Source organism: Hemiscyllium ocellatum, chromosome 30 (genome assembly GCF_020745735.1).
Source record: "Hemiscyllium ocellatum isolate sHemOce1 chromosome 30, sHemOce1.pat.X.cur, whole genome shotgun sequence".
In the NCBI taxonomy this organism is placed as follows: Eukaryota; Metazoa; Chordata; class Chondrichthyes; order Orectolobiformes; family Hemiscylliidae; genus Hemiscyllium; species Hemiscyllium ocellatum.
This window is the reverse complement of record NC_083430.1, coordinates 29,025,924-29,048,036: the sequence shown is the minus strand read 5'-3', so window position 1 is coordinate 29,048,036 and position 22,113 is coordinate 29,025,924. Positions and strand designations below refer to the sequence as shown.

Below are 22,113 nucleotides of genomic sequence, written 5' to 3'. Positions count from 1 at the left end.
TCCCTCCACCATTGACACTCAGTAGCAGCAGAGTGCGTACTATCTACAAGGTGGACTGCAGAAATTCACCAAAGATCCTCAGATCTTTCGAATTCTCTCCTAATTCTCTGTTCGAATTCACCAAAGATCCTCAAATCTTTTGAATTCTCTCCTAAATCTCTGTTCGAATTCTCTCCTAATTAGCACGGTGATAGTGCCACACAACACGATGAAGGTTATTTTCAATGTGAAGGCAGGACTTTGTCTCCACACGGACTGTGTGATAGTCGCTCTCACCAATACTGTCGTAGACACATGCAACTGCAGCTGGCAGGTTGATAAGCGTGAGATCAAGTATGTTTTACCCTCTTGTTAGTTCCCACACCACCTGCCGTAGTCTATTCTAGCAGCTATGTCCTTTAGGATCCAACCAGCTTGATCAGTAGTGCTGCTGCCAAGCCACGCTCAGTGGTGAATATTGAAATCCCCCACCCAGAGTACACTTGTGCCCTTTCCATCCTCAGTGCTTCGTCTAAGTATTATTCAGTCTGGAGGAGGACGGTACATGACAATCAGCAAAAAGGGTTCCTTGCCCATGTTTAATCTGAAACCATGAAGCTTCATAGAGTCCGGAGTAAATGTTGAGGACTCCCAGAGCAACATCTTCCTGATTGCATACCATTGTGCCACCACCTCTGCTGGGGTCTGTCCTGCCAGTGAGATAGGATATATCCAGGGATGGTGATGATGATGTCTGGGAAGTTGTCTAGAATGTATGATTCTGTGAGTATGACTATGTCAGGCTGTTGCTTGACCGGTCTGTGAGGCAGCTCTCCCAGTTTTGGCATTAGCCCCCAGATGTTAGTAAGGAGGACTTTGCAGGGTCGATAAGGCTGTTTCTTGCAGCTGTCTTTTTTGGTGGCTAGGTCATTGCCAGGTAATCCGCCTGGTTTCATTTCTTTGAGACTTTGTAGTGATTTGTGCAACTGAATGGCTTACTAGGCCATTTCAGAGGGCAACTGAGAGTCAGCACATTGTGACTCCAGGCCCACAGCATGTAGGCCAGACCAGCTGAGGATGGCAGATTTCTTTCGCTAAAAAGGACATTAGTGAACCAGATGGATTTGAAAGGATGCTGAAAAGTAGAGGATCAGACAGATCTTGGTGTGCATATCCAATGATCGCCGCAAATCCTTGAAGAGAATAAGACAGATGGTTAAAGTGGCATATGGGGTACTTGCCTTTATTAGTTAAGGTATTAAATACAAGAGCAGGGAAGTAATGATGAAACTCTGTAAGATATCAGCCCACAGCTGGAGGACTGTGTGCAATTCTGATCACTGCAGTATAGGAAGGATGTTATTGCATTAGAGAGCGTGCAAAGGATAGACACCGGCTGTTGCCCACGATGGAGCATTTCATCTTTGAATAAAGACTAGATAGGCTGGGGTTGTTTTCCTTACAACAAAAAAAGCTAAGGGCGAAAGGCCTGATTGAGGTCTACCAATAACCAGGCACAAACCATCACATCAGAAGTATAAAGATAGGCCTTGTGTGCATGAAAATGGCTCAGAAGAGACAGGTATTTGATGACTGGAGCAAACAGGATGGGCTGAACAGCTTCTAACTGTACAATTCTGACTCAAAAACCTTTATTCCACCACTAAGACAAGACTAAGATGGTAGTTTTATACCACCTACATGATATACTGCAGTAACTCAGCAAGGCTGCTTTAACAGCACCTTCCAAACACGTGACTTCTACCACACGAGGTGATCAAAGACAACAGATGTGGAAGAACACCATCACCTGCAAGTTTCTCTCTAAGCCACAAACCAAACCAACTTGGAACTATATTGTTGTTTCTTCACTGCACTTGCAACATATAAACTGCAGAGGTTTGAGGCAGCAGCTCCTCATCGCCTTCAAGTGCAATTAAAGAGGTAACAAATACTGGCCTTGCCAGTGTAGTCCAAAAATGCAACAATGAAGAAATGGTTGTACACAACTCCATTATAGTTCAGTTATGGCCTAGTCAGGAATTGAGGTAATTTTCACATAACTCCTCTACTTTGCTATTCCATCCATGTGGGAATAAACTCTACTGTTTTATTCTAAAAACTGGCCTTTTTAACCTGTGCCCAAATTTTATACTTGTATAGTGTACACATTACAATGTATTACATTGATTTCACAACATCAAAACCACCCCCATTCAATACTATAACTACAGTATAATTCCTAAGCTTAAACCTGACAGAATCAATACCCTCCATAGCCTCACAACCACCCATCTGTAACAGTCAGTTCTTTACACCTGGAACCTGTGCTCCTTCATATGTGGTGTCTTGAACATCAGATTTCTATTGCTCTGTCATCAGGTCTGCCTCAGCTCTGAAAATTAATTCCTTAAAAAATCAGAGCTTGCTAATATATGGGCACAATTTATTTGGTGCCCCAAAATAGAAATACTGCTCCACAAAAATGACATCGGATTGTATGCAATCCTGATTGTTCCAGCTCAATTCATCTTACTAAGGAAAGGCAGGACATGTTCGAATTGATAACGTTTAGCATAAACATTAGTCAGGAGGATGGACACCTCCTGATCAGCGTTTGGTTCATAAAAAGACCTTAATGAAATGCAATATTCTGAAAATGTATGAATTGGAAATTATGTTCGTAAATTAGCTCGCCATTTCATTTTGCTGGATAATGCAATATTCTTGCCAACACCACCACCGAGTAGATAAGTAAATAGCCGAGAGCCACCAGTTTAAATTGCATCACTTCAAGAATGAAAATCATAGAAGGATTATTCTTCTTCCCTGTTATTGTGACAGAACACACACCAATAAGTAGTTGTTATCCGAATTCCTGCACTGGAGGCACAACCAGACTAAAATACAAGTGGAATCATTTTGTATTGACATGTTCCACTGATGTCAAACAGGACCAATAAATCCCAAGCAAACTTATTCAGCAGCATCTTTAGGTGACAATAGACTGTATTTCAGTTACAACAATGCACTGCTTGGTTTCAACTCCAGGTGGCGTCTTCACAGGATCTCCAGCTTGAAGGAAGTAAAATAACCCTGGAATTTTGATACTGGTATTCCCATGATTAGCTGATATACATCAGCATAACATTAGTTTTTTAAAAAAAGCTAAATGCCCAAAATATGATATTATAATGTACTACAATATACCAAAGTACTGGTTAAAAAGACAGTTCAAATTACTATGAAGACTAATTCTATTTAATTGTAATCAGATTTTATTTCATCATGAATAGAAGTACTTTTTAAATCTCAAATCAACAAATCAGGCCAAGCATATAGAGTTATGAATCTTTAGAATAATTCTCATTCCAAGTCCAAAGTCTATTCATGCCAGGTTGATCGCTTATTTACAGCAGTAGGTTTGATAATCCCAGCAAAAGTCAGAGCCATTTCACTAGATGTTCCAGAATGGCTTGTGTTTTAAAACCAAAAACTGGAAAACACTTTTTAAGACAATGTACACTTCTTTCACAATAGAAGTATATGTATTGCTTTGTAACTGATAGTGGTTTTGCTAAACAAAATTCATTTAATTCAATTGATACCAACTTTCAATAATTGGCCTTACAATTTCCACACAAGTCAACTATTACCAAATGCAGTCATGATTTGGACATGCTGGTGTTGGACTGGGACGTACAAAGTTAAAAATCACAACACCAGGTTATAATCAAACAGGTTTAATTGGAAGCACACTAGCTTTCACCTGATGAAGGAGCGACACTCCGAACGCTAGTGTGTTTCCAATTAAACCTGTTGGACTATAACCTGGTGTGGTGTGATTTTTAACTTTACCAAATGCAATTCAGATAGAAAACTAAAATATGAAAAAAGCTTAGTCAAACACCAATATGCCAAATTTGTTAGACCAAATTCTAGAGCTGTCCATTTCATTTAAAAATGCTACAATACACAATTCTTAGACATGGACTCAAAAAATGATGTTCAAAATAAGACACTGCAAGCTGAAATTCATCTTGTAAGCTCGTGTTAGCACCAGTCTGAGAAGCAGGAGCTCAATACTAAGCAGCTCAGACATATGGCCTAAAGGAACCCATTAAGCATAATCATTTGCACAGCTACTCCAGTTTTAATATTGGACAATTTGCTTTCAAGACTTTATTTTATAAGAAAAAGAAAAGATACTCTGGAATTAAGTTGTGTGTGAAATTTGACACTAATAAGAAATTCCATCCTTATGCATTGATCCCGCCAACAAAGTCTCTGAACTAGGGTCTTCCATCATGTGCACATGAGCAATTCAGAAATCATGATAACCTTATGTGCATAAGGAGAGATCTTTAAAATTCTGTCGTGTGATGTACAAGTTGAGAATTCTCATCAATATTTGGAATTTAATGGATTTAGGTCAATTATTCAGCTATAAAAAATGTAACTAATAAAACAAAAGCTGGTAAACCATTTAAAATGGTTTGTCTTCAGCAGACTAGAATCAGCTCTATTTCATTTCATAAACCATATTTAAAATTAAATTTTGATTGTTGCCTAAACAAAATAACCCAACAGATTGTAGTAAAGATTGGCATACAAATTTACACGTGCTGCAGTACCTTCAGGAGTTCTTTCCAGGTCAGTTAAAATATACCAGCTATAAAAAGGAATAGTCAAACAGTAGAATATAAGAGCTAGTCTCTGATGCCCAAGCTTTTCATACTAATCATGTTGATGCTTCATTCCTGCAAAATCATATCAGAAACTTAGAAGTCAGCATCTAGTGTGAAGTTGTTATCTTCTGCTTTGGACATCACACCCATTCGCTGATACTCAGCAACTCTCTTTTCAAAGAAGTTAGTCTTCCCTTCCAGAGAAATGTTTTCCATGAAGTCAAAAGGGTTTTCAGTTTTAAAGATCTGAAGTGAAAGAAAATAAATGAAGCAGGTTATGTGGTTTAGTCTTTGAGGAGCAAAATCAAAATGGCAGCAAGAAAGCACTCACTGCTCAAACACATCTCTACCTTCCTAATGTTTGCAATATGTCACCTATATCCTCTAGATGGTCAAATAGCTTTCAATTACAATTTAATCAAAAAACAAAACAAAAGTCACACAAAAAAAAATATTTACAAAGTTTTCCAATGTGCTACTACATATTTTTAAGCTTGTAAAGGCATAGGAATCTTGGTTCATTGAGTAATGAAAGAGCAAAACAGTTGAATGTTCTCAAACACCCCCTTTTTTTGTATTAGTCAAGTGATTATGATTGAGAGAGAGTGTAAAGAAGGTGGATTAATAATTCTTCTCATTATTTTGCATTAGTTATAAGTAGTAGGATATAAACATTACAATTTAATCATAAACCTCTTTAGGCTATTAAAGTTTTTTTTTAAAGTGTTTTGTCAATAGCAGATTTGGGCCTGAAAATAAGCAAACTTCCTCAGACATTAACAATACCGCAGGACCCCACTAATTTACAGTACTTCCATAGCACAGATCTTTGGTTATTACTGTTGTGCAAAGCAAACAGCAGGCGTAAATACTAACCTTACTGAAACCTAACTCCATTAGCAAGCGATCAGCCACAAACTCAATGTAATATTTCATCAGAGTGCAGTTCATTCCAATCAGGTCCACAGGGAGAGATTCAGTCACAAACTCCTGTCCAAAGAATAATAGAACGTATGGCCATTTGACAAGGATAAAAGGCATACTTCGGCAATGAAAGGGCTATAAAAATCCTCATACCATTCAAAAGTCTCTTTCATGTCCTTTGTACGATAGATGTGTCTAAAATTTTTTAACTTTGTTAGCTGAAAGTTCAATGCTGAATCTGTTCAGATCTGATTAACTGCCTGAAAGTGGGAGGACCCCAACAATGTATGAGTGGGCCGGGGAAGAGAGAGAAATAAAAAAAAGAGAAGAGATGCACTGCTAACTCCAGAGGGAGCATTTGTTCCCAAGCATCCAGACAAAATGTTAAAATAGCTTATTACATCTAATAGATCTTTACCTGCTCAATCCTCACTGCTTCAGTGATAATTTTTCGGACTCTAGTTTCAGAGGGCTTGTGAACCAAGTGTTTGAAGATCAAGCAGGCAAAGTCACAGTGTAGACCCTGAAAAGAAATAATGGCAGCACCGAAACGAGGTCCCGAAAGGAATTCAGCAACAAAAAGACAGAGTTCCTCCAAAATGAAAACCTTGTTGCTATGAATACATGCAAGGATTCTCCAACACAACAAACCTGAGAGGGGCAGAAACAGTCAGCAGGTCTGACAACATATGATAGAGAGAGGCACAGAGTTAAATTCTTCACAAACCCGGAATCACCTTGACTTTTTCTCCAGATGTTGGCAGACTTGCTGTGTGCAGCAATGTGTTTTAAATTTCAGGTTTTCAGCATCCACAAATATATGACGGACAGAGGCTTTTTGTCACCCTTTACAAACAGACTAACCAACCACTCACCCAATTGCTGCCAGCATGCTGGATCTCTCAAACATTCAACACAAATACCTATCATCTTCATTAATAATCTAGTGGTTGAGAGAGTTGTTTGTGAAGGGGAATATTTTTGTTTAGTACAAAACTAACTGCATACTCTGTAAAGGTGCGAAACTCATTACCCAGTGTCTGCATATTGAGAATGTCCGAGCACGTACAGTTAAAAAGGGACAGTTAAAAAAAAAAGTACTTGTACTATTGATCATAAAAAAGTATTATGTCTTAGCTTTGATCAAAACGGAAATTCTTTTCTCACTGTATTAGCCAGTAGGTTAATGCTTCTGAACAAACAAATACTTGGTCATTCATGAAGTCAAATCCACAAACTTTTCAGGCAAAACTGCATAAAATCAGCTTCGATGTACTGACCATCATGTCCACATGGTCACAATTATAGTCAGCCCTGTCAGGGCCTGGTCTCTCAAATGGCCAAATATTTTCTGTGGCTCCAGGGGAGGATTGAAAAACAAAACCTTCAAAAGATGTTGAAGCTTTCTTTGAAGGTTGGCATTTATACAAGGAAGGTGTTTTCCTCTGGTCATTCAGAGTGGCAACACCGTTCTCCATGTTATTTGGCAAGAATTCTAACACCTTAAAATGTTGAAGCAGAGAAATGGAGTGAAAGGAAACAATTCCTTCATTCCAGATGACACCACCTTATAGATGCCCTGCCTCATACATGTAAAGATTAATGTCTTCAGTCACATGAAAACCCATGGCACAAACTCCTAACTGAGTAGCCATCATTCTTGATTTGAAGGGCTGTTGATTAGCAATACTGCACACCTTTATGATTCTGAGTTACGAGAGGGAATTCAAAGAATGGTGTTAAATGCATACCATTGGGAAATAAAGTCTATTACTGCCCTCATTTCTTACCCATGTCTGAGATTATATGGCACCTTTTCCAATTGTATCTAAGCTAGGAATGGCATATTTAAGTAAACAGGCTCGTTTGATAAAATTAAGAACTTTACTTACTGAATATTTTGTACAAGATCAAGTTTACACTTGATAAGATCAATGGCTAATGGAAGCAAATTATTCTGTGGTGTAAGCAAGGTGAATATCTCAACAGAACTTTATATTTGCATTGGTGTTTCTGTGAGGAATGTGCAATTCATTCAAGCGCCATTAAAAAAAAAGTCACTCCTGCAAGCCACAGATAATTTAAAACTGATTACCTATTCAGCAAGCAGTAGCTGTAACCATAGCAATGCCATTGAAATAATCGGAGAGTGTCTGCACTGACCAATTCTCGCCAAATGACAGCAAACAAAAAAAAAGACTTTAACCAGTTTGGATATCAGCATAATTATTATTTGGAGATGCTGGTATTGGACTGGGGTGTACAAAGTTAAAAATCACACAACACCAGGTTATAGTCCAACAGGTGTATTTGGAAGCACTAGCTTTTGGAGTGCTGCTTCTTCACACACCTGATGGAGGAGCAGCGCTCCGAAAGCTAGTGCTTTGAAATACACCTGTTGGACTATAACCTGGTGTTGTGTGATTTTTAGCATATTTATTGCTTTTCTATAATCAGCATTTATCCCATGCTACATCAGCACTTACTTCATCCCTACTGATCAATTCGTTGGAGAAAGTCAGGCCTGGCATCAATCCGCGTTTCTTCAACCAGAAAATAGCAGCAAAGGACCCAGAGAAAAAGATCCCCTCAACAGCAGCGAAGCCAACCACACGTTCCCCTAGGGTAGGATAACAATTGAAGAAGATACTTTTGTTTGTTATTTATATAAATGATTTAGATGACAATATTGAAGGAATGGTTAGTAATTTTGCAGACAAGATTGTCAATAGTGAAGAAGGTTTTCGAAGATTACAAAGAGATCTTGATCAAGTAGGTCAATGGATGAAAAATGGCACACGGAGTTCAATCTGGATAAATGCAAAGTGGTGCATTGTGGTACAACAAACAAGGGTAGGGGCTTATACAATTAATGGTAGGGCCTTCGGTAGTGTTGGAGAACAGAGGGACCTAGGGATGCAAGTACAGAATTCTTTGAAGTTTCCATACCATGTAGACAGGATGGTTAAAAGGGTATTTGGCATGCTTGCTTTCATTGCTGAGCCCAATGAGTATAGGAGTTGGTGTGCCATGTTGAGGTTGTACAGGACATCGATGAGGCCTCTTCTGGGATATTGTGCCCTGTTCTGGTTGCCCACTTACAGGAAGGGTATTATCAAGCTGGAGAAGGTTCAGAAGAGATTTACCAGGATGCTGGGTATGGAAGGTTTGAGTCATAGAGAATGGCTGGATAGGCTGGGACATTTTGCACAGGAGCGTTTGAGAGGTGACCTGTCAGAAGTTTGTAAAGTAATGAGATGTATAGATGGAGTTGATGGTAGTTATTTTTCCCCTAGAATGGGGGATTTCAAGACTAGGGGGCACATTCTTAAGGTGAGAGGAGAGAGATTAAAAAAAACATAAGAGGCAAATTTTGTTTTTTTACACAGAGAGTGGTTCACATGTGGACTGAACTTCCTGAGGAAGTGGTGGATGTGGGTACAATTACAATGTTTAAAAGACATTTTGATACGTACATGAGTAGAAAAGGTTTGGAGGATGGGCCAGGAGCAGGCAGGTGGAACTAGTTTAGTTTGAGATTATGTTTGGCATGGGCTGGTTGGACCAAAGGGTATGTTTCCATGCTGTATGACTCTATTAGCTCCTGATTATTAATATATTAGATTCCCATGCTAGTTTAGAAAAACCTCCAAGATGTGTGCACACCTCCAGTCCTTCGTTTAAAAATGTCACTTTACCGGTTGGTGGCTGTGGCCTTGTCTACACTGCCGGGGCTCCAAATGCTAAAATTTACTTAAAACTTTTGCTCACTTCTAAAAAGATGTTCCTTAAAATCCACCTCACTGACAAAATCTTTTGGTGTGCTGCTCAAAATATCTCCACATTTGGTTCAAGATCAGAATTGGTTTGATGGTGCTGTGGTGTGTTCTAGTATATTTGAAAAAAAAATGGTGCTACATCAATGGAAATCTATATTAGTTCCATTACTTCAGGTAATGGAACTTAAAATTTCTTTTAAAAAAAACAGAAGCTGGAAAGACAAGGCTTTGAGTTTGTAAACACACATCAAATTATTCCAAACAAATTCAGGCAAATTTACTTTTAAAAGAAAATACTAGTTTAATTAGTTGGTCTTTTCTGCCTAGATATTGTTTTAGTAAATCTATTGTTCCCATAAGTTGTTATGCTCAAATTTTGCTGTTGATAAGAAAATGCTATGGTACCAGTGAATCCAGCTTAATTTGCTTCATTGAACTAAACAAGTTTTATCCATATGTAGTTTCATTGCTTCAAGACATCACAATTTTGAGTAATTTTATCATTAGTATATTGTTAAAACAGCGCAAGTTTTTCTTGAGTTTGTTAGAACTCATACCAAATGTAGATTCATGATCAGCAATCCACCGCAAGGCCCAGTCAGCCTTCTTCTTGATGCATGGCATTGTTTTGATTGCATTAAACAAGGATTCCCTGAAAAGCAACATGAAGCCCATATTTAGATTGAGTTTACAATAGCTCTTTGGTCTCAAATAAAAGACATGGCCATTTGTAACCATAGGTTTGCTGTACATGCAGTTGGCAAGATATTGGCATAGCAGCACCATACAGACTCTTGACTAATCACTGCTGACAAACATAAGCTCCCTGGCTTCATGTCTGTACTAAAAGGCAAAGCAAGATAGAAGCACTGTTAGCCTGTAAATTCTGCATGAAGCAGCAATGTGCAAGGCAGAGATGCAGCAAGTCTCAAAGCAGGCACAATGTGCGACAGCAGGAGTCCCAACACCATCCTGTTCTGATGCATGAAATAGGTACCTGTCCTCGCACACACAGTGGCCTGACAGCAGCATTACTTCTCAGAGGCACATAATACATGATAGATGTTGACAGATAGCACAAAAGCAAGGATTTACAGCAGAGTCGTGCTACTTTTACAGGGACGATGTCTAGTCACATTACACACCCAAAGTTGACTTAATGTTCAAAGATAAAATATTTTTGATAAGCACCCTTTTCTGTATTTTTTAAAAAAAAAACAGGTTTCCTATTCTTATAAAGAAAAGAACAGTTGCACAAATTTCAAAGGCATTGTTTCTTTAAGGCAGCTAGATGACATTGACATGTAATGCTCTCGGACAAAAGGTCCCTACTTTGTTTTGTACATTGTTGGCAGTTAGCCAACTATATACAGTATATAATAGTAATCTCAGATTGTATATGCAAGTCTGAGATGTCATTAATGTACATAGTTATAAATAAAGTCCCACATATTTGACTCAATATGAATCTGACACTGATATATGTTGAGTGGGTGAATAGGAAATCAAAGCACATCAGTACAAAGAACCCCAGTAATCAACCAATCGATCTCCAATTACATATCATGGGAAGGAGGAAGATGAACTGTATTATGGATATTTAGAACTAATGTTTTGTCCATTGAAACCAGGAATGAATCCAAATACATTTGAAGGGAGGACAAAACGGGATATATTACTCAAGAATAAAAACCCCCAAGAAACATATTGAAGTTGGCAATTAGCAATTCATTAATTTCACCAACACATTCCACCCTGACCTTAAATTTACCTGGACCATCTCTGACACCTCCCTCCCCTTCCTGGACCTCTCCATCTCCATTAATGATGACCGACTTGACACTGACATTTTTTACAAACCCACCGACTCCCACAGCTACCTGGATTACACCTCTTCCCACCCTATCTCTTGCAAAAATGCCATCCCGTATTCCTAATTCCTCTGCCTCCTCCATGTCTGCTCCCAGAAGGACCAGTTCCACCACAGAACACACCAGATGGCCTCCTTCTTTAGAGACCGTAATTTCCCTTCCCACGTGGTTAAAGATGCCCTCCAAAGCATCTCGTCCACATGCCGCACCTCCACCCTCAGACCCCACCTCTCCAACTGTAACAAGGACAGAATGCCCCTGGTGCTCATCTTCAACCCTACCAACCTTCGCATTAACCAAATCATCCGCCGACATTTCCACCACCTCCAAAAAGACCCCACCACCAGGGATATATTTCCCTCCCCACCCCTTTCCACCTTCCGCAAAGACCGTTCCCTCCGTGACTACCTGGTCAGGTCCACGCCCCCCTATAACCCACCCTCCCATCCTGGCACCTTCTCCTGCCACCGCAGGAACTGTAAAACCTGTGCCCACACCTCCTCCCTCACCTCTATCCAAGGCCCTAAAGGAGCCTTCCACATCCATCAAAGTTTTACCTGCACATCCACTAATATCATTTATCGTATTTGTTGCTCCCGATGCGGTCTCCTCTACATTGGGGAGACTGGGCGCCTCCTAGCAGAGCGCTTTAGGGAACATCTCCGGGACAACCGCACCAATCAACCACACCACCCCGTGGCCCAACATTTCAACTCCCCCTCCCACTCTGCCAAGGACATGGAGGTCCTGGGCCTCCTTCACCGCCACTCCCTCACCACCAGACGCCTGGAGGAAGAACGCCTCATCTTCCACCTCGGAACACTTCAACCCCAGGGCATCAAAGTGAACTTCAACAGTTTCCTCATTTCCCCTTCCCCCACCTCACCCTGGTTCCAAACTTCCAGCTCAGCACTGTTCCCATGACTTGTCCAGACTTGTCCTACCTGCCTATCTCCTTTTCCACCTATCCACTCCACCCTCTCCTCCCTGACCTATCGCCCTTCATCCCCTCCCCCACTCACCTATTGTACTCTATCCTAATTTCTCCCCACCGCCACCCTCCTCTAGCTTATCTCTCCACCATTCAGGCTCTCTGCCTTTATTCCTGATGAAGGGCTTTTACCCAAAACGTCGATTTCACTGCTCCTTGGATGCTGCCTGAACTGCTGTGCTCTTCCAGCACCACTAATCCAGAAATTGTATTATAAAACAACTCAAGGTTCACATAATCTTTTACTTCCTACCTCTCACTTGGATCCTTGACATAGGCATCAATAAGGAGACTGTACATTTCAGAATGAACATTCTCCATGGCAATTTGGAAACCATAGAAACAACGAGCTTCAGTGACTTGGACCTCTTGACTGAATCGTTCCACCTATAAAAAGACAAAAATGCTAGCTATTTGGGTGATTGTGGAAATTGGAGCTTTGTTCCAATATTCTCTCAGCAAGAAGAATCTTAAAATAAACAAAACAATTTGAATAAAATCTGGGAGGGAAGTCAAAATTTTAAAATGCAAGCCAACAGTTGGTCAAATTCCTTCACAACTGGAATTTTGTTTATAAGTAGGGAGAGAAAAAAAGGTGTTTCTTGAAAGAAAGTATATATCAAGTTACCTGTCCAAATGCAGTGAAAGTGCATATCAAATACTGGACTTTGAACACAGAATCTTTTCCATTTGAATTGATTCAAAACTTGTGCCCACACACAAATAATGGCCAGACCAGTTTAAGTTCTATTGAAACAATTTCCATATGCAAATGCATTCTTACCAGATTCTCATTTACAATTCCATCACTCGCAGCAAAGAATGCCAGAACATGTGTGATAAAGTGTTTTTCATTTGGTTTCAGAGAACCCCAGTGTGCCAAGTCCTTTGATAAGTCAACCTACAGAAACATTGCAAACAAAATTGTCAAGTGAATCTACAATTCGTATCACTCCAAGGGACTCAAAAATCTTAAGCACCCCTACTAATTGATGCAAAATTTATATACATGGGTTTGTTCTTCAATGCAAACACAAGTGCTCTTAAAAATTAAGAGAGAGAATTTCACAGGATATCAAATATATAATGCATCAAACCCCATTGACCAGCTATACAATTATGGAGGGTTGCACTCAGCACGTTTTAGACACTTGCCGCCTTCTAGTAGCTGAAAGGAAAAGCAAGAGTTTTGATAAGGTCTGGGAGCAGAATTCGATCTGTCCTTTTGTCCAAAGGGATGATACACATTTAACTGAATGTCAGACAGTCAGATTTGAAAGCAGACCATTTGAGAGATTATCACCAGTCATAACAATAGCTGAGGTAAATAGTATATTCCAAAATCTCACATTGAATATTAAAGGAATTGTAATAGAATTTAAACTTTTCTCTAGACAGCATGGACCACTCCAATGTCTCAATATAATTTCAATACATAGGCATACATGCCAAAGCAATCCAGTTTCCAGCCCCTCAATGTTTAATGGCAGATCCACTACTATGTAGGATTGTAACAGATCTTCATTCTTGAAATAGTCTAGAATGTATTTACCTCCTCTGCAGTCCAGAATGATGCTTCTGCCTTTTTGTACATCTGCCACATATCATGGTATTGGATCGGAAAGATAACAAACCGATTGGGGTTATCCCGAAGAAGAGGCTCATCCTGATGTTTTGCAGCTGCTGGATTTTTCAAATCTGTCTACAAATTCAAAATTCAATTATGCAAATCGCTTATTGATTACTAACACTTAAAAAGCTTAGGACTCACTTATATCAACTAATCTAATGTAAATCACACCTAAGAACACAAAGGAAGTTTGTTGTTTGAGCAGATTTGTTCTGCTATAAAGTGTGTTTCGTTAATGCAAATTCACTGTCACGCAATTGACAAATTGGGGACACTGTTTTGAAAATGCGAACTTTTAAAACGTATGTTGGCTTGTAATGCGATTATATCGCCAACACTTTAAGCGCTGTTTCAAAAGCGCAATTTTTCTATAATGCAGGGTTGCACAAGAACACAACCATCGCGTTATGGAACAACAACCTGTACCAGATTAAATCCACAATGTGACTCCTTCAGTTCCACGAGGCTGTACATTCTCGCCCGGAAGAGGAGCAATTTGGCAGTCATTTACCATCAACACTTTCAACAAGGACTTGGTGCACCATCCTTATCTTTGAAGGAAGTGAAGATTTCCTTATGACCTCAAAGATCCCCAAAGCGGCCTAGTGACTTCATTGGTGCACACCTTAAACCTTTGACATCAGTTTGCCTGGGGCCAGGCCAGGAAGCACTCCAAGCAACAGTGATGTCATCAAGGAGGAAAGTAGCTGATCATCTTTCAATAGTTTCACATGCAGAAAATCAGATCCCTTCACTTAAGTTTTGAATTGGAAAGTAAACAAAATAAGTCATCAGGACTAACACATTTACTTGTATTTTAAACCAAAATGCCAATAAACATGATACATATTTCAAAAGTGGGGGACTTATTAAAATCTACTTGTGGGACATGGGCATTGCTGGCATTTAATGTCCAACCTTATTTGCCCTTGAGAAGGAGGTGGTGAGTTGCCTTCTTGAACCTCTTGCAGTCCATGCAGTCATACAGTGCCCTCAGGAAGGGAGTTCCAGAATTTTGACCTTATTTTAAGTTAATTGAGAAACTCATTATTCCATAATGTACAAGTGAGGACATTAGCAGTTATGAAGTTATTACACTATTGAACACAGCTATGCTATTCAAGAATAATGGGCTTACAAAGATTTTTGTGGTTGAGTGTAACACCATAATATTGGAAACAGCTATTACATTTGAGAGACTAAGGTGTACAGTGGAGGGCAGAACAGTTGCACAATTTCTGAAACAAGCGTAGCGCTGACAATTGGAGATTATATAAAACCTAACTCTGTACACATGTAATTGACCTTTGCTCAGTCTAGCTATGTAAATGCTTAACTTGGATCTCAGCTTTGATAGAAATTTGGTCTTTTGTAAAAATCACAAAAGATAACATGTCACAAGCTTTTTTTTAAAATGACAACACATTTAAGAGATCATGTTTCGAATGCATTTAAGCAGCAAGTCAGGTTGAGGCACTTGGCAAACTATTAAGGTAAAATAAAAGTCAGTGGGTCTCTGGCTTTGTTCATGCAAAAGAGATAAGTAAAACTTTGTGTAAAAGCAAAACACGAAAAAGCTGAAAATCTGAAATAAAACTGAAATGCTGGAAAGATTCAGCAGGTCTGGAAGATAAATGGATTAACAGAGTCTGATAATTGTCATTCTGAAAAGGAGTCATAATTGGCCTCAAACATCAACTATTTCCCTCCACAGAATCTGTCAGATATGCTGACTTATTCCACCACTTTCGTAAATAAAAATTCCTTTCCTGCTGATGTCTCATTGTTAAATTAATCTTTCTCACAACACAGTCACGTTATTCATTCAGGCATGCATTTTAGACACCACTACTCACAGTACATTCAATAATTAAAAATAATGGATTGTGTTTTAAATCAAATCAGATTCACTGATGTTCTGACAAAAGTAAGCTGTCGTGGTTAACCCGTCTGGCCTACATATAACTCCAGATGTACAGCAATGTAGTGGACTCAAAATAGCTCTCTGAAATAATCAAACCTCAGCAAGATTAAGGATGGGCAATAATTGGTGAACTTGCCACCAAAAATCACACCAAAAATCACATGCTTTGGTTCAGAAAGGAGAAAGAGCCCACTTCCCTCTTGCACAGGCATCACCTGTGAAAAAAAATAGTAAAATACTACAGATGATGAGAATATTAAATGACATTTAAAAGCTCTAAAGGATGTTCAGCATGTCTGGTAATATCTGAAGAGAGGTGGGAATTAAAGCACTAAGAGGACAGAATTGGAGAAGTACAGGGGTTTCAGAGCAGGAAGAGGTTAGAAAGGTAGGGAGCCATGAAAATATGGAGGGATTCCAAGAGGGTGAGAACTTTACCATTAAGCTGCTGTAAGCTTGGGCATCAAGTGTTGGTAAGTGACTACTAAAGTGAGACCTCATTTCAAGCCTAGATTCAGGTAGAGTTTTGGATGGGCTAAAGTTTACAGTGGGTAGAAACAGACTTAGAGAACATCAGTTCTACACATGACAGAAGCTAAAACATTTGAGAGATCCAGCAGCACACAACTGAGCTGAAGCAGGAGAAGAATGAAGTAGAGGTTATGATGACAGAAATAGGCCATTTGGATTGGTTGGAGGGGCAGTTGGAGTCACTGCGGAACATACAGGAGGCACTGACTGTGATGGTTAGTAGCATTAGGGAGGTGGTCACACCACAGGTTCAGTCAGACAGATGGGTGGCTGTGAGGAGGAGTAGGAAGATAGCCACTGGAGTCTCCTGCACTATCCCTCTCTCAAATAGGTATACAATTTTGGGTACTATTGAGGGGGATTGTCTCTCAGAGGGAAACAGAAGTGGCAGCCAGATCTTGGGCACCAAGAATGAATCTCCTGTTATGCAGGATTGGCCAAGGTTCAAACATAATTATTATAGGGGATTGTCAGGAACACAGACAGTAAATTGTGACAATTCAAGATGGTATGTTGCCTCCCTGGTGCCAGGGTCAAGGACATTTGAAAACAGTTGCAACATATTGTCAAAGGGGAGAGAGAGAAGCTCTAAGTTGTTGTACACATGGTAAGAATGACATAGTTAGGAGAAGGGTTGAGGTTATACAGGGGGATTAGAGGAAGTTAGATAGAGATTAAAAAGCAGAACCTCAAAAGGCAGTAGTCTCTGGATTACTTCTGGTGCCTCATGCTATTGAGAATAGGAATACAATCATAGGTCAGTGGCTGAAGAGACGGTGCAGTGGGGCAATGATTCAGATTTTGGGATCTCCTCTGGGGCAGAACAGAACTGTTCAAAAGGGACGGTTTTCATCTGAACTGGAGAGGAATCAATATCCTGGCCAGGAGATTTGCTGGTTTAAACTAGTAGGAAGGGGGGAGTATGGGGAAATCCTAAATAGTAGTGAGAATAGAAAGACAGATGAGGTTGGTTATGAGGTTAAAAACAGCAAGTTAATTAAACAGGGAAGGCAAAAGTTCGGCAGAGAATGCGGTAACTCTTAAGAATCAAACTGCATTTATTTCAATGCAAGGAGTCGTACAGGTAAGGTGGATGAATTCAGGGCTTTTATGAGAACAAGGGAATGGGACATTATAGCTATAATAGAAACAAAACTGGCAGCTCAATGTTCTGGGGTTCAGATGCCATAGAAGGATAGAAGTGGAGGCAACAGGGGGAGGGGGCGAGGTGTTTGTGATGAAAGAAAACATCATTGCTCCACTTAAGGAGGACATTCCTGAGGGATTGTCCAGTTAAGCTATATGGATGAGCTCAAAAACTGGAAGGGGCTGATCACCTTGATGGGATTGTACTATAGACCCCTCAGTAGTCAGTGGGAAACTGAGGGGCAAACATATAGAGCAAGCCTGGATATATTTAAGAGTAAGAGGATTATAATAATAAGGGATTTTAATTTTCCAAAATAGACTGGGACTGCCATATTGATAAGGGCTTGGCTCGTGAGGAATTTGTTAAATGTATTCAAGAAAATTTCTTTATCAATTTGTAGATGAAACTATTAGAGAAGGAGCAAAATTTGACATTGACTTGGAAAGTAAGGCAGGGCAAGTGACTGAAGTGTTAGTAGAGGAAGCACTGTGGGACGAGTGATCGTAATTCAAATAGTTTTAAAACAGTTATGGAAAGGGATAGGCCATGTATAAAATAATTAGAGTAAGGTAAATTTTGAAAGCATGATGCAGTAACTTCAAATGTTTTTGGAATAGTCTGTTTCCAGGTAAAAAGATGACAGGCAGGTGGGAAACTTTCAAAAGTGAGACAAAGAGGTAGTATGTTCCTGTTAGAGTGAAGGGTCAGGCTGGTAGGAGTAGGGAGCAATGGATGAATAAAGATAATGAGGCTCTGGTCAAGAACAAAAAGGAAGTAAATGTTAGGAAAGACAACTGGGATCAAATGAATCTCTTGAGCATAAGAGAGATAGGGGCTTTCTTAAGAGGGAAATCAGGAGGGCAACTTGGAGATACAAGATTGGTTTATCCTTAACCCCATCTGCCAAAACTAAGAGATTCTACATGTACATCAAAGGCAAAAGAGGAAATAAGAAGAGAAAGGGCCTCTTAAAGATCAATGAGGTCATCTACGTGTAGATCCACAGGAGAGGGGAATGATACTAAATGTGTTAGTTTTACTGTAGAGAAGGACATGGAGACTAGGGAACTTGGGAAATAAACATTGATGTTTTGAAAACAGTCCACATTACTAAGGAGATTCTGGATTTCTCAAAAAGAAAGATGCAAATGGATAAATCTCCAGCACCTGATCAATTGTATCCCAGGACATTGTGGGAAGCTTGGGAATAAATTGCGAGGCCCTTAGAAGAGATATTTGTATTATCTATAGCCACGGGTGAGGTGCTGAAGGACAGGAGGGTGGCTGGTGTTGTGTCTTTATTTGAACAAGTCTGTAAGAAGCAACCTGGGAACCAAGGACCATTGAGTCTGATGTTAGTGATAGACAAGTTGTTTGGGGGGGGGGGGGAAAAAGGTGGGAGAGTTTGAGAGACAATATTTTCAGACATTTGCAGAGGCTAGGTATGATGAAGGATAGTCAGCAGGGCTTTGTGCATGGGAAATTGTGTCTCACAAACTTGTTTGAGTTTTTGATGACATGACCAAAAAGATAGATGAAGGAAAAGTGATAGATGTTGTCTACATGGACTTTAGTAGGTCTTTGATAATATTCCACATGGTAGGTTGGTTAGTAAAGTTAGATCACATGGAATTCAAGGGAGCTTGCCAATTGTATACAAAATGGGCTTTATTGTAGGAGACAGAGGGTGGTGTTGGAGAGTTGATTTTTGGATTGGAGGCCTGTGATCAGCAGTGTTCCACAGAGATCAGTGCTAGGTGCACTATTGTTCGTCATTTATATAAACTATTTAGGTGAGAATTTAGGAAGGCATGGTTAGTAAGTTTGTGGATGACACCAAAATTGCTGGTATAGTCAATCGTCAAAAACGTTCCTAAGATTACAAAAGGATCTTGGTTAATTGGGCCAATGGGCTGATGAGTGGCAGATGGAATGTAATTTGGATAAGCGTGAGATATTGCATTTTGGCAAAATGAGTAAAGGCAGGATTTACATCATTAATAGCAGGGCATTGGGTAGTGTTGTCAAACAGAGACCCTTCAGGTTTCAAGTATATAATTCTTTGCAAGTTGCATTGCAGATAGACAGGGTGGTTAGTAAGGCATTTGGCACACATGCCTTCATTGCTCAGACCATAGAGTTGAGGAGTTGAGATGTCATGTTGGGGTTGTACAGGACATTGGTGGGAATGCATTTAGAGCACTGTGTATAGTTCTGGTTGCCCTGCTGTAGAAAAGATAATGTTCAATTGGAGAGGGTACAAAAAAAAATTTACCAGGATGCTAATCAGACTGGAGGGTTTGAGTTATAAGGAGGAGCTGGATAGGCTGTGTCTTTTTATTCCACTAAAGCATAGAAAGTTGAGAGGTGACCTTATAGAGGTTTCTCAATCATGAGGAGCATGATTAGGTGAATAACAAAGGTCTACTCCCTCAGGTGGGAGAGTTCAAAACTAGGGGGCACATTTTTAAGATGAGAGAAAGATATAAAAGGGACCTGAAGGGCAACTTCAGACAATCGTTGGTATGTGGAATGAATTGCCAGGGGAATTGGTAAATGCAGGTACAGTTACAACATTTTAAGTCATTCACACAGGTACATCAATTAGAGGGATTTGGATCCAACACAGGCACAGTAAGACTAGCTTAGTTTGGGAAACTTGGTCTGCATGAACAGGTTGGAGGGAAGGATCTGTTCCCGTGCTGGATAACTCTGACTCTGGACAATCTTAATGTGGAACACTGGAGCTGCTTTATTCCTGATGTCACATAGTTATTGCAGACTAATAAGCCCATATTAAAAGTTCATTACACTGCAACTTTCTGTACTCAACAGTTCAGATCAAAAATGAAATATGCTGACAGCAGAAATCTCTAGAGAATCACTAAAAGAAAACCGAGTTCACCTCCCATTTCTCCATTCATAAAAAAATTGGACATTAGAAACAATTGCACGAGAGAAACCTCGCGGTCCTCTTCTTCCCTCATGTGACTCAGCCAATGTTGTCTATCTTATACATTGCAGGCAAGGATGCCCGGAGGCATGGTACATTGGGGAAACTGAACAAATGCTACGCCAACAATCAACAGACAGGAGGGTTCCCCCCGGGTGACCATCCTCCAAGGTGGACTTCAGGACAGGCAGCAGAGGAAAGTGGCTGAGCGGAAGCTGATAGCTAAGTTCGGTACCCATAGGGAGGGCCTCAACTGGGACCTTGGGTTCATGTCACATTACAGGTGACCACCATTGCACTACACAAACACACACTCACATACACAGGTACACACAGACGCGCGCACACACCCCCTTATAGACACACACATACTCCCACATGTGCCCCCTCACAGACTTAAGATACTCTGCACTCACTATACACACACACACACACACAAACACTTTCTCACACTCACAACCCCCACCCCAGATAGACACACAGACAGACAAAGACCCACATGCACACATATATTTTGTGGGGTGAATTTGTACTTGCAAAGTTACATTGCACTTTGCTCAAAAACTGCATACATTCATGTAGAACGCTGAGCTCAAAAACTGCATGAATTTATGTAAAACTCTGTTATCTCACTTTTTAGATTAGAATCAATCTAAACATCAGGTCATAGACAGAGAACACAGGGGGGCTAACGCCTTCAACACATTGTCTAGCTATCACTATTGTTAACAGCTAACCCGAGAATGCAACTTTAAAAAAAAGGGTTTTGTGATTTACACATGAAAGAAGTGAAAGTATCACTGTATTCTAAAAGATGAAAGGCTTAACAGACAATTAATTTTTCAATGTAGAATTTCAGGTACATCACACTGTAAATTTTTGCTATAAATTCTGTGTGTTAGGATCGAACCCTCCACTATCACCTGATGAAGGAGAAAGCTAGTGTGCTTCCAATTAAACCTGTTGGACTATAACCTGGTGTTGTGTGATTTTTAACTTTGTCCACCCCAGTCCAACACTGGCATCTCTGAATCACTCTTCTTCCCCAATAGACATAACAGTAGAAGACAACAACAATGGGTTTAATTTCACCCCAAACAAGATCACAAGTTCCAACTCACCGCATCTGAAAGTATGTCAGATATTCGTTCGCTCTGATTTTGACGCTAGAAGCAAAGTTCCGAACTTCGGCGACTAAAACTACAGAGTTCATTGCTTTTAATGACAAAGTATTTATAAATGTCTCTGATCTTTTCTCACCCCCCACCCCGCAACATAGCATCGTACAGTATCTGGAGGATTTTGATTTGGCTAAAGCTTACCCTGTGTTTTTCTTCAGGACATTTGGAAGGACGAACGGAGACTTCATTTTTGGGGCTCAGGAGAACTGGAGCAGACATTATAGGGTTTTATAACCGCAGCTCCCCACAAAGTAAAAGCCAATTAACTCCTCTCCAGCGTTGTTTAAGAGTGTCCACTGCTCTCTGCTAATCTCCTTAGCATTTTTAAAAGTTCCCGCGCAGGGTCGGTCAAGCATCTGTCCCCACCCCCCAAGCAGCACCATATCCAATAGCACCCACTCTGCACAGCCGTCAATCACAGAATGCTTGTCTTTCATTCTGAATGAGTGTGACGCTGGAAATTGCTGCACAACATTCTGCTGCCACAACAGTGGACATGTCAGTGCTGTCTG

The 22,113-nt window shown here is 40.1% G+C and overlaps 1 protein-coding gene across 2 annotated transcripts; it reads right to left on the bottom strand.

Moving 5' to 3' along the window:
* Positions 1-3,348: 3,348 nt before the first annotated feature.
* rrm2 (ribonucleotide reductase M2 polypeptide) lies at positions 3,349-21,904 on the bottom strand. Of its 2 annotated transcripts, XM_060847203.1 has the most exons (9): positions 21,743-21,904; positions 13,785-13,934; positions 13,017-13,133; positions 12,486-12,619; positions 9,928-10,022; positions 8,078-8,211; positions 6,010-6,114; positions 5,544-5,657; positions 3,349-4,913 (listed from the first exon to the last, which is right to left on the bottom strand). In XM_060847203.1, the coding sequence occupies exons 1-9, from the start codon at positions 21,818-21,820 to the stop codon at positions 4,761-4,763; spliced, it is 1,080 nt and encodes a 359-aa protein (XP_060703186.1). In that variant the 5' UTR covers positions 21,821-21,904; the 3' UTR covers positions 3,349-4,760. The 2 variants fall into 2 exon arrangements, with proteins under 2 accessions (XP_060703186.1, XP_060703187.1); XM_060847204.1 differs by lacking the exon at positions 6,010-6,114.
* Between the last annotated feature and the right edge of the window lie 209 nt (positions 21,905-22,113).